The sequence below is a fragment of the Colossoma macropomum genome, unplaced genomic scaffold (assembly GCF_904425465.1).
Source record: "Colossoma macropomum unplaced genomic scaffold, Colossoma_macropomum, whole genome shotgun sequence".
Lineage (NCBI taxonomy): Eukaryota > Metazoa > Chordata > Actinopteri > Characiformes > Serrasalmidae > Colossoma > Colossoma macropomum.
Genome location: NW_023494807.1, coordinates 34,200,971 through 34,215,970, shown reverse-complemented (window position 1 = coordinate 34,215,970; position 15,000 = coordinate 34,200,971). Strand labels below are relative to the sequence as shown.

General features: G+C 43.2%; 2 protein-coding genes across 3 annotated transcripts in view; both read right to left on the bottom strand.

Moving 5' to 3' along the window:
* actn4 (actinin, alpha 4) overlaps positions 1–8,619 on the bottom strand; it is a 73,227-nt gene extending 64,608 nt beyond the window's left edge. The window contains 1 exon segment of the mRNA XM_036556095.1: positions 8,372–8,619. Coding sequence (XP_036411988.1) covers positions 8,372–8,494 — 123 coding nt within the window. The 5' untranslated portion in view covers positions 8,495–8,619.
* A 3,746-nt stretch (positions 8,620–12,365) lies between these two features.
* zgc:85932 (uncharacterized protein LOC405875 homolog) overlaps positions 12,366–15,000 on the bottom strand; it is a 21,137-nt gene continuing 18,502 nt past the window's right edge. For both annotated transcript variants that reach the window (XM_036555923.1, XM_036555922.1), the window contains exons 19-21: positions 13,546–13,662; positions 13,265–13,323; positions 12,366–12,629 (exon numbers count right to left, since the gene is read on the bottom strand). In XM_036555923.1, the coding sequence (XP_036411816.1) occupies positions 12,603–12,629; positions 13,265–13,323; positions 13,546–13,662 (203 nt within the window). In that variant the 3' untranslated portion in view covers positions 12,366–12,602. The remainder of the gene's footprint in view (positions 12,630–13,264; positions 13,324–13,545; positions 13,663–15,000) is intronic.

The window sequence follows — 15,000 nt, the reverse complement described above, 5'->3', positions numbered from 1 at the left end:
CTCCACAGTAAGCTGTGTTTCTGTACTCATTTAAAAGTCAGAGGCATCGAGTTTTTCACACCACGTCGTACATCTTTACGTATCAACATCACACGCAGACTCAAAAAGAAGGTCCGGCTCGATGTTTCGGCCTCAAATGATCTCAAAATCAACATCACACTGATGAAGATGTGATGATAACAGTAGATTCACTCACATCCTCAGAAGACGCTGCTTCACTGAGTCTAGACTGAGTTCTCTTTCAGATTCATCCACTCAGGAAGAAGCTCAACACACACTACACAGTGTTCTGCATGCAGTTACACATTTCCACCAGAGAGGTCTCCAAATCCCCAAAACTTACCGAGTGCAGCTTTGAAGACATTTCCAAGATACACTACACTCTTAAAAATGAAAGTTCTTCAAGGGATCTTTAGTAAAGGAAAGGGTTCTATATACAATCGTGAACACTCAAAGAACATGATTAACAGGTTATTTGCATCGCGAAAAGGTTCTTCAGACTGATGGAGAATATGCTGTAGAATGTGTTTGTTGAAAAGGGCTCTGAACCCACTTGGGTGCTAAATACAACGGTTTAAAAAAATAAATAAATAAAAGGTTCTATATAAAAACACACTCTCCAACAATCTGAAGAACCACCTGATAATGCAAATGGTTCTTTGTGTGTTCACGGTTCTATATAGGACTACTGTCTTTACTCAGGAACCAGTGTGGTTCTTCTGGAAGTTCTAGATAAATCACTGACTGTGAGTATGAGCTAAACAAGTTCTGGTAAGTTGTTAGGAGTGGAAAACAGCGGCAGCAGCTCTGTGTTTAATCTAGAACCGCCAAGACACTAATGCGAATTGCCGTTAGCATAGCGCTAACAAACTATTAGAATCCTATAGAGCTGCTAGCACTCTAACAGTCCTCGCGCTCTAACAGTCACGGTTCTCCGCTGCACTACATGCAGCACAATGTCCAGTTAAAACACTGTTGAAGGCTATTAAACATGATCATTTTCACTGCGCTAACTGGGCTAATTATGGCCTGAAGAACCGAACACCATTAAATACTCAGAAAATCACACGATTTATCACAACACAGCTAAAACACTGTTATACTGCTCTCACTGTCCTTCGATCACTCTGTTCCCCCTCGGCTGCTTTAATGTGACTAACGCAGCGTTTCTGCCTGACCTTTCGCCGCAGAGCCGTCGGGTCACTGACCACTGAGTCCATCAATAAAACACTGAGCCGCACCGCGGTCAGAGAAACCTGCCGTCACTCGGAGCGAACGGAGGAGTGTAAACGATGAAGCTGCTCCTCTCAACAGGGCTAATATATTAATGAATACCCAGGGTTTGTGTGGTGCATGCTGGGTACTGTAGTGAGAGAACAAAAGAATGAAAGCCATATAAAGCAGTGAATTCTGTCACTGACTTTGGAAACATCATGCGTTTTTGTACTGAACTTGAAACAAAACTCCTCTTTAACAGCAGATTTTCTTGAGTTTTACGAATAATTAAACTGGAAAACAAACAAAAAAACGAAAAAATAAATCAAATAATATATACACATTTAAATAATAAGAATAATAAATAAAAATAGATAAGCTCAACTATGTTGTAGTGCACTGCCACAACCGGCTGAAAACTACTAAGCGTTTATTAAAATAATAAGCAAAAATACATCAGACTAAAATAAACGAGGTGAGTTTGGGCTTTTAGGGAGGAAAGAAAGGGGCGCGCTGGATTTAACACGACAAAACTAGAGCATCAATGTGAAACGGATTGCAGCACAATAATCGATTTATTTCATAATTGTTGAAAGCCAAAACAGCAAATGAAAATAAATCCGATTAATCACCCAAATAACATTAAACTTTGGTTTTAGGGTGGAATGGCCCTTTAAACACACACACAGTGGCACTACTTAGCACATACTAAAGTAGTTGCGCTGACAGGAAGTTAGAAATACAGAAGTTTTTCACACATACTTACTACAGTCTGTACTCACTCACACACTGACACATTCTCACACCCACACACACACACACACACACACCCACACACACACACACACACTCACACACCCACCCACACACACACACACACACACACACTTAAAATAACTGCTGTGTTTCTGTTACTGCTGTTCAACATCATGTTAAACGAAATCTCCACTGACATCCTGGAGCTGAAACTCACTATATTTAGTCTTAAGTTAAGATCTGACAGCTCAGCAAATCTGATCTTAACTTTGGAATTTTATCTCATCTTACAGCCTCTGATCTCCAGTTAGGAAACCTTACCCTACTCGATCAGCCGACAATCGCCCAGCACAGCTGAAACGTAAACGTCATCAAAATAAAGTTAAAATGTGAGTTAAGCTGCTGTTACTGATGTAAAAAGGTCAAACAGAACTAAAGTGTGATAAACGGTGAGTTGTGAATACTGTGAGAGCGCCCCCTGCTGTTTATCAGAGCGTCGCCGCTCCCCAGTTTCAGTCTCCATTTCCCAAACGCTTTAGCTGAGCGCGCTAACGTTACTCCTCCTCATAAACGGACACACGTTCAGCTCCGTCTCCTCATTATTCACCACCATCACTGTAATATTTCATCATCAACATTAACACACGAAGGTGATCAGAGGGGCGGTGGAGATCGAGTCTGCAGCGTCTGAGATCTTTAAAACGCAGAGTTAGAAAAGAAAATCATCTCACAGTGAAAGCAGCGTTTTACAGTAGAAATAAATGGAGCTCATTATGCTGGTAGCGAACTATGCTGCTGACTCAGCTGCCTAAAAACCATAGAAACGGACCTTAAACAGAAGTGAGGACCCTGTTGGGGTTCATCCTAAAGTTAGGACAGGATTTAGGAGGTTTAGTCTAGTTAGGATGTTTGTGTGATGCTGTTTTCTTATCTGGAGTTCATGATGAGATGATGAAGGTAGGAACTGTTATTCTGGAATAGATACTGTCCAAAATTCAGTCATCATGGAGACTAAACAGACCAGATTTCAGAGTTGAGACGGTTCTGTAATCTGTTTTGCTCTGTAATCTGTATCTGTTGAAACTGTACAGCCCAGTTTATCAGCGGTTTAACACGCTTCGCTGAACTCTTTACACAAAACCTCTAAACCTGAAACTCACATGTTGAAAAACGTGTCTCTCCAATAGAATCACTTTACAGGAGACGGCAAAACGCTCTAAACTTTAAACGTAAGTCAATGAAAAGAGGTTTCACTGCATGTAGAGCTGGACGACATCGCAAAAGTATAATATTACAATACTTACAGATATTTTCAAGACCCAATATTTATTTGTTCTGCTGGAGCTGAGAAAAAGAGCCAGTAGAGCTACATGTTAAAAATACTATCAAAACTGTGAACACAGTGATTTTTATTCAGAATGTGTCGGTAAATCCAGTTAAACTGACTAATTGTACTCTCTTTATAATGAATCATGCAGCTGGTCAGTGTCTATAGAGCTTCACTGCACTGACACACTGATCTGTATCTGCTGAATTCCATCAGCTACACTCAGTGAGCTCAGCTGGGAGTGACGGAACGTCGTGGTTATTCTGATGAATTGCGTCACTTTTCTGACCGCAGTGAAGACTGAAGAGCTGTCGGTCTCATCACACGCTCTTAAAAAAAGATGGTTCAATGGTCCTATATAATACCATGAACACTCAAAGAACTGGTTCTATGCTTAAATGGTTCTCTGCATGGTGTAATGGTTCTTCAGACTGATGGAGAACGTGTTATAGCACCAAAAAGGGTTCTGCTATTGTTGCGATGTCAAGCTTGAACCATTCCACCATGCAGAGAACCATGCAAACGATTCTTTGAGTGTTCGCGGTTCTATACAGAAGCATTGTCTTTACTCAAGAACCACAGTTTGAGAGTTTTTAAGGTGGAACTACTGCTATGCCATGTGTTCCCAAACTTTTGACCAGCACTCACTCCAAACCGCAGCATGCAAATCCCATAAACCTCAGCGGCGAGCGATCTCAGATAACAGCACACTGTATTTACACAGCATTCACTGATTCAGGAACACAGATAAACAAACAAATAAATCAATAAACAAATGATCGACCACTCTGACTTCTGCACTGTGTTACGACAGTTACAGACATGATTCACACCACCGAAAACAGCACATTTTCACAAAAGCACCAAACATGCATCACAAACTTCAGCCAAACTATATTTATTAAATATAAATGTAGTTTCACACTGTTTAATTGGTAATAAAACAAAACATCATTTACTAACTGAAATCTGCCCTTTACAGTGATATAGATTACTTTACTGTTGACTATTAGATATAATCCATTCTAATACCTTAGAGATTATACCTCTTTATTAATCTGAATAAACCCTGACTGGTATGTAGTGGCAATTGAATGAGCAGTAAACAGCAAAATTGGAAATATCTGATCCATATTGGGGATGCAGAGGGACAAATCTGCTCCAAAACACAAAAAGTGTGAGTAAATAAATAAAAGCCCAGATTTTCCGCAATGAAAAGGTGATGAAGCATCTCTAAGTTCTGCTTCTTAAAGAATATTCTCAGAAAATTTAACATGCTTAGAACCAATAGTTAAAAAATTATGACCGATCAAAGACTGAGCACCGTACGCTGAAATTAATAATTAGGGCCTTAATTAATGAAAAGACTCTGTATCTCAGACACTAATGAAGATTCAGGGTGAAAAGGCTGCACAGTGACAGAATGAAGCAAATCTGAGGAGGTCAGTCAGAAGTAGAGCTGAATGATCAGGGGAAAATATCTAATTTCGATTTTTCTGACCGATACTGTAAAAATATTGTGTAAAATTTGCATTTCTGAGAACTTTTAGTTAAAATTCAGGACTGTTTTCTTTGGACCACAATATCCATTCTGGCTTGAGGCTCGACCCCTGAACGTCGTGTGCCAAACTGCCAGTGAGTTGTGGTTGTGATGTCACAAACACATGGAGGTTTGGTTGCCTCTGATTGGTCTAACTCTACAGGCAGTTCACAAGTGTTATACGGTTCAAACTTCAGACGTTTTTAATGACGTCGGCTATATTTTAAAAAACCGCAGCTCTTGCGGTTTGAAAACTGCGCTCTTAAACTGTGATTTCCATATAACAGCGATTTATCTTCCTGGTCAGAAGGTCTCCGGTCAGTCCACGCAAAATCACTGACGGCCTCCTGACCGACCGTCTCAGAGCAGCTCCAGCCACGGAGACTCAGAGGTTCAAACTATGAAGCTGAAATCTGGAGATGTGGCTCGACCCACCTGCATTCACTCAACCGGAACCAGATTTCATGCGTTCGTGATGCTGGGCTTCTCGGAGGAACCCTTTGATCTCTGCCCCACACAAGCTGAGCAGACCAAACCACGACCAGCCAGAGACGTGAGTTATTACAGCCCACGCGGCCGGCGGCGCACATTCCAGCTCTGGGCAGGAGGGAAATCATACTGCTCTGTTCAAACCTCCAGCAGAAGCCGGAGCGGAGAACAGCGGACAGTCCTGATCTCCAAACCCTCAAACCCTCAGACCAAGCCGGGTCTGGACTCATACCTCCACTGCTGTGGAACCAGCTCTCCGTCCTGAAGGACGTCTGTCATGTTTCTAACAATTCACAGCTGCAAAAGGGCGTGTCCAAAAAAACAAGGCTGGAATTCAAACATAAACACGCAGGTAAACGCCCGACAGGACACCAGTCACTCTGATTAAAAGGTGTTGATCTCTTTCATCGCATCAATCAATGGAATCAGTCGTTCCTCTTGAAGGACGCCTAGCCCAGTCTCTTTAGGATCCATCTAGACCAAGAAGAGTATATAACTTAGCTAAAGCTACAGGAGCTCGTCTGAGGAACAGATCCTCGAGATTCGTGTATATTTCCATCAGTGGAATCTGTGGGGAACCGAACAGAGCCGTCAGACGCAACCAGACTCCACTCGAAGTTACAATTTCCTGTTATTGCAGAAGTAACAGCATCTGACACCTAAGGCACCTCCAAAACCTCCACAACCTACCAAACCACCAAAAGCCCCCACCAAACCTCCAAATCCCTCAACAAACCTCCACAACCTACCAAACCGCCAAAAGCCCCTACCAAATCTCCACAACCTACCAGGCTGCCAAAAGCAACAAACCTTCAAAACTCCAAAATCCAACAAACCTTCAGAACCCAACAAACTCCAAGCTCCAAGACTCAAACCTCTAAATCATACCAAACCTCAGAAATTCAAGACACCTCGAAAAACTCAGAGATATCCAAAGCCCAACAGACCTCCAAGATCCAAGAGACCCAAATCCCAACACCCCAACACACCTCCAACACTCAGCAAACCTCCACGACCTACCAAACCTCCAAACCCCAACAAACGTCAAAAATACAAAGACCTTAAAAGCCTAACAGACCCAACAAACCTCCAAAACCCTGACAAACCTCTAAATTCCAAACCTCCAAAACCTACCAGAGACATGCAAAGAGGAGTGAGGTGGGACGGGCGCACTGGGCAGTCTAACGTCCCAGACTCTCAAACTCGACCTGTTCTAGATTAACATCTCGAAAATCAAATAAATCACCAAAACTCACACAACTCTAAAGCAGCGGTTCTCAAACAAACCCTCAGATCCACCCTTCAACCTAACTCACAATGCAGAGTAGCGCAAACATGTGGGCCGTCCAGAAGTCCAGGAGGCCCCGAGGACGTGTCTGAGAACCACTGTTCTAAAGAACCGTCCACATTACAAACAGATCTCAGACTCTCAGTGTAGGTGCGATAACACTCAGGACGTCCATGCGCGTCTGAACAGCGACCTTCAGCAGAGTCAACAATCCACACCTGATAAAAACTCAGTTTAGAACCCTGATTATGAGCACTAAAGGAACCGAAACTGCAGCACAACATCAGCCAGCACATCATATTCAAACAGCTACACTTAAGTAGCCTTATTTTATAATGAGCATCATAATTTCTTCAGACTTCACAGGTAGAACAGAGGCGTTCTAGCTAAATGACTGATCTGAACTCCTTAAAACACTCTAATACTACACGAGAGAAGGTGCCTGGACAAGTCTGAGCTGGAAGGACAATTTAGCGGGGCAGAATAATTACACACCCCAAACCTGAACCTGTGTGAGCAGTGCAGGTAAACACACCTGTCTGTACACCTCAGCCCAACACCCACCACACACAGAGACACAAAACTGAGCATAAACCACATAAACAGAGTTTCTGAGCACCAATTCAGCTAATAAAACATTGAAAAGTGGCCTGATGTGCAGAAACTCTAAACCACAGAAGGCCCAAAGCTCCACCGTGTCCACTCTGGTGTGCAGGTCAGTAAACAGTCAGCTTTATTTCAGTGTGAGCCGTCTGGACCAATCAGATGGCGAGGAGCGGGTTGAGCGACGCGGTGCTTGGCCAATCAGAGCGCGAATCTGGTTTCGGAGGGGGGGCCGCCGTAAATCATTGATTTCTTTATGTTAACGGCCTCCAGATCAACCCAATCAACGGAGAAATGTGAAAAATAAAGGAGCGAGAATGTAATAAACAAATAAACAGGCAGGAAAGAAGAGAAAAGCGAAGAAACGGATACAAAACACGGAGAAACGGAGAGAGAAAATCTTCATTCACACGCAAGTAAACTGACCAGGAATGTCCGAAAACTGCCCAACAGTTTCCTAAAAGCTGCCCCAAAAATTCTCAAAACTGACTGAGCTGAAGCTACTTGTTCGAAATTTTCCGTTCCACCTTAAATGGCGCTGAGGCGCCAGAATGTAACCGCTTTTAAGGTGGAACGGAAAAATTCGAACGAGAAGCTCCCGAACTGGAAACCGACTGCAGCCTCGTTCAAAACTGGCCCGAAAATTTGCCACGAAACTGCCCCAAACATTCCACAACCCTGCCCCACACTGCCCCACCAGAAAAACTGCCCCAGCCTGCTCCCAAAACTGCCCGAATCCCAAAAAATCCAAATGTGTGCCAGAACACAGCAGCCCAGCCCAGCACAGAGCTCCCATTACTGTCGGTTCTGCTGAAGACAAACAATTCCAGCAACGAACAACTTCAAATCACCGTCATGTTCAGCTGCTGCCAGTCAGACCCCCATTACCCCCATTACCCCCGCTACTATAATTCTGTGAACTCGCCAGCGGCGAGAGCCGCTCTCAGCCATTTTAATTCGTATCCCAAAGCGCGAGTTCCTCCTATTCTACCCTCAAATCTCCACCGGACTAAGTCTAAAGCTCATCTGCTGATTATCAGCGCTTTGAACCGCTTTATTCCGCCTTTAAACCGCCGCGGAGTGGCCGGAGGAGCGCAGGCCCCGAGCGCATCCCCGGACTTTCCTAGCAGAGCGCGTCCGCCCGAGAGCTCACCTTCCTCTGCTGCTTCTCCCAGGCCGGGTCCAGCAGCAGGTCTCGGTCCCAGTCGCTCTCCGGCTCCATGTAGCTGGGCTGGCCGGAGGAAGAGGCGCTGTTGGCGGCGTGGTAATCAACCATGGCGGGCAGACCGGGGCGCCTCGAGTCTCTCAGCCGAAAATAAACGCGTTGCGGTTCGGTCGACAGCGGCGGAGACAGTCGAAGCTTCGGAGATCCAGCGGAGCACTGATACACCACCGCGGGAGGGGCGGGGCAAATACCAGACACACCCACCGTTCGTGCTGAAAAGGGGGAGTGGCGATGCGCCTCCGTCCACAGAGGAGGGGTAAATGATCAGGAACGCCCTCAGCTCATTAATATTAAAGAGCTTTACAGGCGTGTTTTTCCTCGCTTCATTTCAAAGAAAAAAGTTATGAAACATTGTTATTCTTCAAAAACACACATAGAGAATTTTATTCATTTTTAAAATTTAATAACATGTTTTACGTCTATTTTTCTAATTTATGTAAGTTTATGTGCAATTATATGTCTTGCTTCTGTAACGCTGCAATTTCCTTTGGATCAATAAAGTTCTGTCTATCTGTCTATCCATCTATCTGTTTATCTGTCTAACTATCTATCTGTCTTTCTGTCTGTCTATCTGTCTAACTATCTATCTGTCTCTCTGTCTGTCTCTCTACCTGTCTGTCTGTCTATCCATCTATCTGTTTATCTGTCTAACTATCTATTTGTCTGTCTGTCTGTCTAACTATCTATCTGTCTCTCTGTCTGTCTATCTGTCTGTCTGTCTATCTATCTACCCATCTATCTATCTGTCTCTCTGTCTGTCTGTCTACCTGTCTGTCTATCTATCTGTCTGTCTATCTGTCTCTCTGTCTGTCTGTCTGTCTATCTATCTCTCTGTCTGTCTGTCTACCTGTCTGTCTGTCTGTCTATCTATCTATCTATCTATCTATCTGTCTGTCTGTCTCTCTGTCTGTCTGCCTCTCTGTCTGTCTGTCTATCTATCTGTCTCTCTGTCTGTCTGTCTGTCTATCTATCTCTCTGTCTGTCTGTCTACCTGTCTGTCTGTCTGTCTGTCTGTCTATCTATCTATCTATCTATCTATCAGACTTATCTTATGAACTGACAGAGCAAACTAAAAAATTAAATAAATAAACTGAAAAACTTGCAGTTATCTGTCATGACAGTGACAGTCAGTTCGACATCCTGCCCTCTAGACCTCGTACAAAACAATTACAATCTTCTCAAGAAAATAAGACGTTCTTAGGAGAACATTTGAGGAGCTCCTGTATCCAAATTCCTTCTTAAAACCCGCTTACGCAGTTTTCTCGAAGGCTCTGACTCACCAACGTTTTCTTAGGTGGGATTAATTCTTAGGTAAGAACAGAATCTACACACACTCAAGAGCACAAAGGTGAGAACGGTTCTACGCTTTAAGAACACGTCATGAATCTGACGGAGACTTTTTCTTAAAACCTTTATCAAGAACACACTTAAGAACAGACTTAGGAGGATACTGGAGAACGAGGAACTTTGATCTGAAATACAGTTCTCGAAAAATGTAGCAAATTCTCAGATGTTCTCCTAGGGAGGTCTTATTTCCCTAAGAAGATTGTTGATGTTCTTGTGTGGAGCCCATCTGTTGTCATGTAGACCTTTAATATGATCCAGGCCTGGGTCACTGCTATACCACTACACTACGATGGTTCTTCAAGGGTTCTTTTGCAAAGGGAATGGTTCTATTTAGAAGTATGAGTTCCATATAGAACCATTTCATGCTTTGCATGGTGAAATGGTTCTTCAGATTGATGGAGGATGTGTTGTATATGGTTCAAGAACCATTTTCAAAAAGAATCTATTTAGAAACTTATACAACACGTTCTTCATCAATCTGAAGAACCATTTCCCCATGCAAAGAACCATTCAAGCATAAAATCACCTATACAGAACACACGGTTCTAAATAGAACCAATTGCTTTAGTAAAGAACCCTTGAAGAACCATCCTTTTTTAAAAAAAGTGTAGGATAAAGACACGCCCACAGAGCATTAATATTAAAAATGCAGGACAACTGTTAAACTATTACAGAGTGGGCCGTGAAGACACGCCCACAGCTCATGAATATTAAAAAGCCGGACAGAGGGCAGAACATATAGAAGTATAGATCAGAAAAACATTTTTTCTGTGGAAACTTTTTAATGTTAAAACAGAATTTTAATGATATAAATCTGGACGAGTGGGAACTCATTACTGTATGAATATTAATACCTCATACATATTTAAACAAATATGTAGTGAACACAAGACTAAAACTAAACTATAATATATGCTCCAAAACACTTCATGAATAAGCGGAGGAGGCGGAGCCGAACGCTTCCCTGATGAATATTAAGCAGGAGATCAGCACAAATATTTCATGAATGTTAATGAGCTCTCGCGGCTCTCCGAGTCAGACCCACCCAGACATTCCTCTCTCTGGCCTTTTCCCGTTCTGCGGTTCTGTGAGCGTTTCAGGAAACAGGACTTCAACTTTACAAACCAGCTCCGCACTCTGATTTTGAAGGGGTGTAAATGTCTCTGTGTGGAGTGAAATCAGTTATCAGTGTTATGAATATGTATGAGTAATAGAGTTAGTGTAATGAGGTGAGTTCTGTGTGTGAAGCGCTGCTTCACTCTGTGCTGTTATTATTTAGGGCGGAAACGCTGAGCAGGTCTGAATCAACAGAACAAAGCCTCATGAATTATTCATGAAGAGTCTGTCCCTCATATCTTTCACCAGTTGGCCTGATTGTGCCGTCACAACGAGCCCCGTTTCCTCCGCTTCGATTGGCTAGTACTGTCACTCCTCCTGCACTGTGATTGGCTAGAACCGTCACTCCTCCTGCACTGTGGTTTGCTAGTACCGTCACTCCTCCTGCACTGTGGTTGGCTAGTACCGTAACTCCTCCTGCACTGTGGTTGGCTAGTACCGTAACTCCTCCTGCACTGTGATTGGATAGTACCGTAACTCCTCCTGCACTGTGGTTGGCTAGTACCGTAACTCCTCCTGCACTGTGATTGGATAGTACCGTAACTCCTCCTGCACTGTGGTTGGCTAGTACTGTAACTTCTCCTGCACTGTGATTGGATAGTACTGTAACTCCTCCTGCACTGTGGTTGGCTAGTACTGTAACTCCTCCTGCACTGTGATTGGATAGTACTGTAACTCCTCCTGCACTGTGGTTGGCTAGTACTGTAACTCCTCCTGCACTGTGATTGGATAGTGCCATCACTCCTTCTGCACTGTGATTGGATAGTACTGTCACTCCTGCAATGTGATTGGATAGTACTGTCCCCCCTCCTGCACTGTGATTGGATAGTGCCATCATCCCTCCTGCACTGTGATTGGATAGTACTGCCCCCCCTCCTGCACAGTGATTGGATAGTGCCATCATTCCTCCTGCACTGTGATTGGATAGTACTGTCCCCCCCTCCTGCACAGTGATTGGATAGTGCCATCATTCCTCCTGCACTGTGATTGGATAGTACTGTCCCCCCCTCCTGCACAGTGATTGGATAGTGCCATCATTCCTCCTGCACAGTGATTGGATAGTGCCATCATTCCTCCTGCACTGTGATTGGATAGTACTGTCCCCCCCTCCTGCACAGTGATTGGATAGTGCCATCATTCCTCCTGCACTGTGATTGGATAGTACTGTCCCCCCTCCTGCACAGTGATTGGATAGTGCCATCATTCCTCCTGCACTGTGATTGGATAGTACTGACACTCCTTCTGCACTGTGATTGGTTAGTGACATTACTTCTCCTGCACTGTGATTGGCTTGTGCCATCATGATTGGATAGTAACCTCACTCCTCCTTCTCTGTGTTTGGCAAGTAACATCACTCTCCTTGCACTGTGATTGGTTAGTAATGTGTGGGCAAAGTGCTCATGAGTACAAACCACAAGTGAATTGCAGCTCATGTGGTGGTGAAATAAACAAACTAGGCTGAAGGTCAACGTTGCACAGTTTAATGTTTTTCACGACTTTCATTTTATTTTCACAGTCGTATAAAATGTAAAAACAACGGAACAGTAATGTAGCGTCTGATTGGCTAAAAGGCTGAGTACCCTGAGCTGCTTATGAAACCTCTCATAACAGAAACTCATATTCTCCATACAGTCTCTCACAATGTTTAACTGAGACACATTCAAGTCCAATGAAGTCTGTGTGTTCAGGTCTGAGATCAGTTGTACAGAGTCATATGGAGCCACTAGAAAACACACAAAGAAAACTATCATTACAAATAATAAAATATAGATATATTAATTTACATACCGTGATGCATAATGTGAGTGAATTAATATAGGAACAAAACAATAATTCAGATTTCATAATAATAATAAAGTGGTCAGTGAGTGAAAGCACAACATGGGTGTTTCTAATAAAGCGGTCAGTGAGTGGAAGCACAACATGGGTGTTTCTAATAAAGTGGTCAGTAAGTGAAAGCACAACATGGGTGTTTCTAATAAAGTGGCCAGTTAGTGGGAGCGCAACATGAGTGTTTCTAATAAAGTGGCCAGTTAGTGGAAGCACAACATGGGTGTTTCTAATAAAGTGGCCAGTTAGTGGGAGCGCAACATGGGTGTTTCTAATAAAGTGGCCAGTTAGTGGGAGCACAACATGAGTGTTTCTAATAAAGTGGCCAGTTAGTGGGAGCGCAAAGGAGGTGTTTCTAATAAAGTGGCCAGTTAGTGGAAGCACAACATGGGTGTTTCTAATAAAGTGGCCAGTTAGTGGGAGCACAAAGGAGGTGTTTCTAATAAAGTGGCCAGTTAGTGGAAGCGCAACATGGGTGTTTCTAATAAAGTGGCTAGTGAGTGGACAATGGAGATGCTGTATGGTTACCTGTCTGTAATTGACTGAGACGGTTCCCATCCCGACAACATCAAAGGACTGAAACTTCCCTGCAGAGAAAATGTGAAAAGAAGCAGACACTGTTAATAATCTCTCTCTCTCTCGCTCTCTCTCTCTCGCGCTCTCTCTCTCTCGCTCTCTCTCTCTCTCGCTCTCTCTCGCTCTCTCTCTCGCTCTCCTCTCTCTCTCTCGCCTCTCTCCTTCGTCTCTCTCTCGCTCTCTCTCTCTCTCTCTCTCTCTCTCTCTCTCTCTCTCTCTTGCTCTCCCTTCACGGATCATGGTGTCCAGTTTGAGCAGCAGGTAGAGGAATCCTGGGTAGCTGACGGTCAGATCAGGCTCAGTGTAGCGGAGGCCGATCAGCTGCAGCACAAACGTATCCACCTGCAGGCCTAGACCAGAGCAAATGATCACAGAGCACAAAGCACACAGCAGTTCAGACTAGAGCAAACAACCCTAGAGCACAGATCAGCTGTTCTAAACATCTTTAAAGCTCCACTTTCCTGTATTTCTATTGGAGAGAAAATAAATGGAGTTTATTATGATACAGATGAATTTCTCCCATCACTTCACTCTGGATCTGCATCTCCATCTGCAGCTGTGAGCACCAGCCGTCTGAAGATCTACCTTATAAAGGTTTCATTCCAAATCAGGAGCTCCTGCTCCAAAACACTCTGCAGGACAGAACATCTCCAGGGAGACAGTTTAGGGCAGTAAGGCAGTGAAGAGAGCAGAACACTGATGCCCCCTAGTGGCTAACAGGTGATATTACAGTGTAGCTGTGAGAACAGTGTGGACTGTATTTATATTTAAAACACTACCAGGACTGTCTAGATCTTCACTGAGGACCTAAACTGTGAAAGTAAGTCACATTATGTTAAATTAGATTCAATTCTGATCGGAGAAATCATCATATCAGGGATCTGTTCATTGATTTGACTGATTAGTTTTGAGGGTCACTGAACAGCACAAACACATCAGGAAACCAGCCGAGTACTGAAGTTTGAACACGCCTATACACAGAATTACTTAATTAGGAATTTACTCGGTTTTACTATTTTCCACATTTTAGAATAAATAATAAAGACATTAAACTTTAAATCAGCAGTTGTGGAATCATAAAGTGACCAAAACTGTTCAACAAATCCAAAGTATCTTCTCTTTTCTCTCAGGCACTTTATGAGGAACCATCTAGAAGCTACTTTTTTAGGGGGGTATTAAAAGTGAATACGTTAAAAAAGTTTATTCTGGAAATGATTTCGTGCACAGTCATCAGCTTCACTGTTTGTATTTGTCTTAATATTTTATTTCATTTACATTTAAACATAACTGTTCAGATCAAAATGTCTTTAAAGGGACAGTTCAGTGAAAATCAAATTTTATACAATTTTCCACTGACCCCAGATGTAGCTGATCAGCCAAGTCACATCTGTCTGAATTTCGCTTAATTTAGGTTAGCGCTCAAACTAAACGTCAAATGTAACTAATAAACACTAGAAGTCAATAGTCACCCAAATCTTTTCTTTAAATACAGCCACAAATCTTCTCTCAGCCGGCTCAGCCCGTGTCTGGCTCTTCGTTAAGGTGGAGCAGAGCTGTGGACGTGGCTCAGAGCTCACTGTGTAGCTGAACACTGTGACGAGGTGAATTCATACTCCGGACATCACTTCACGTTTTATGGACACCAGATTTGATTCATAATTTCTGATGTTCCTATTTTTAAACGTATA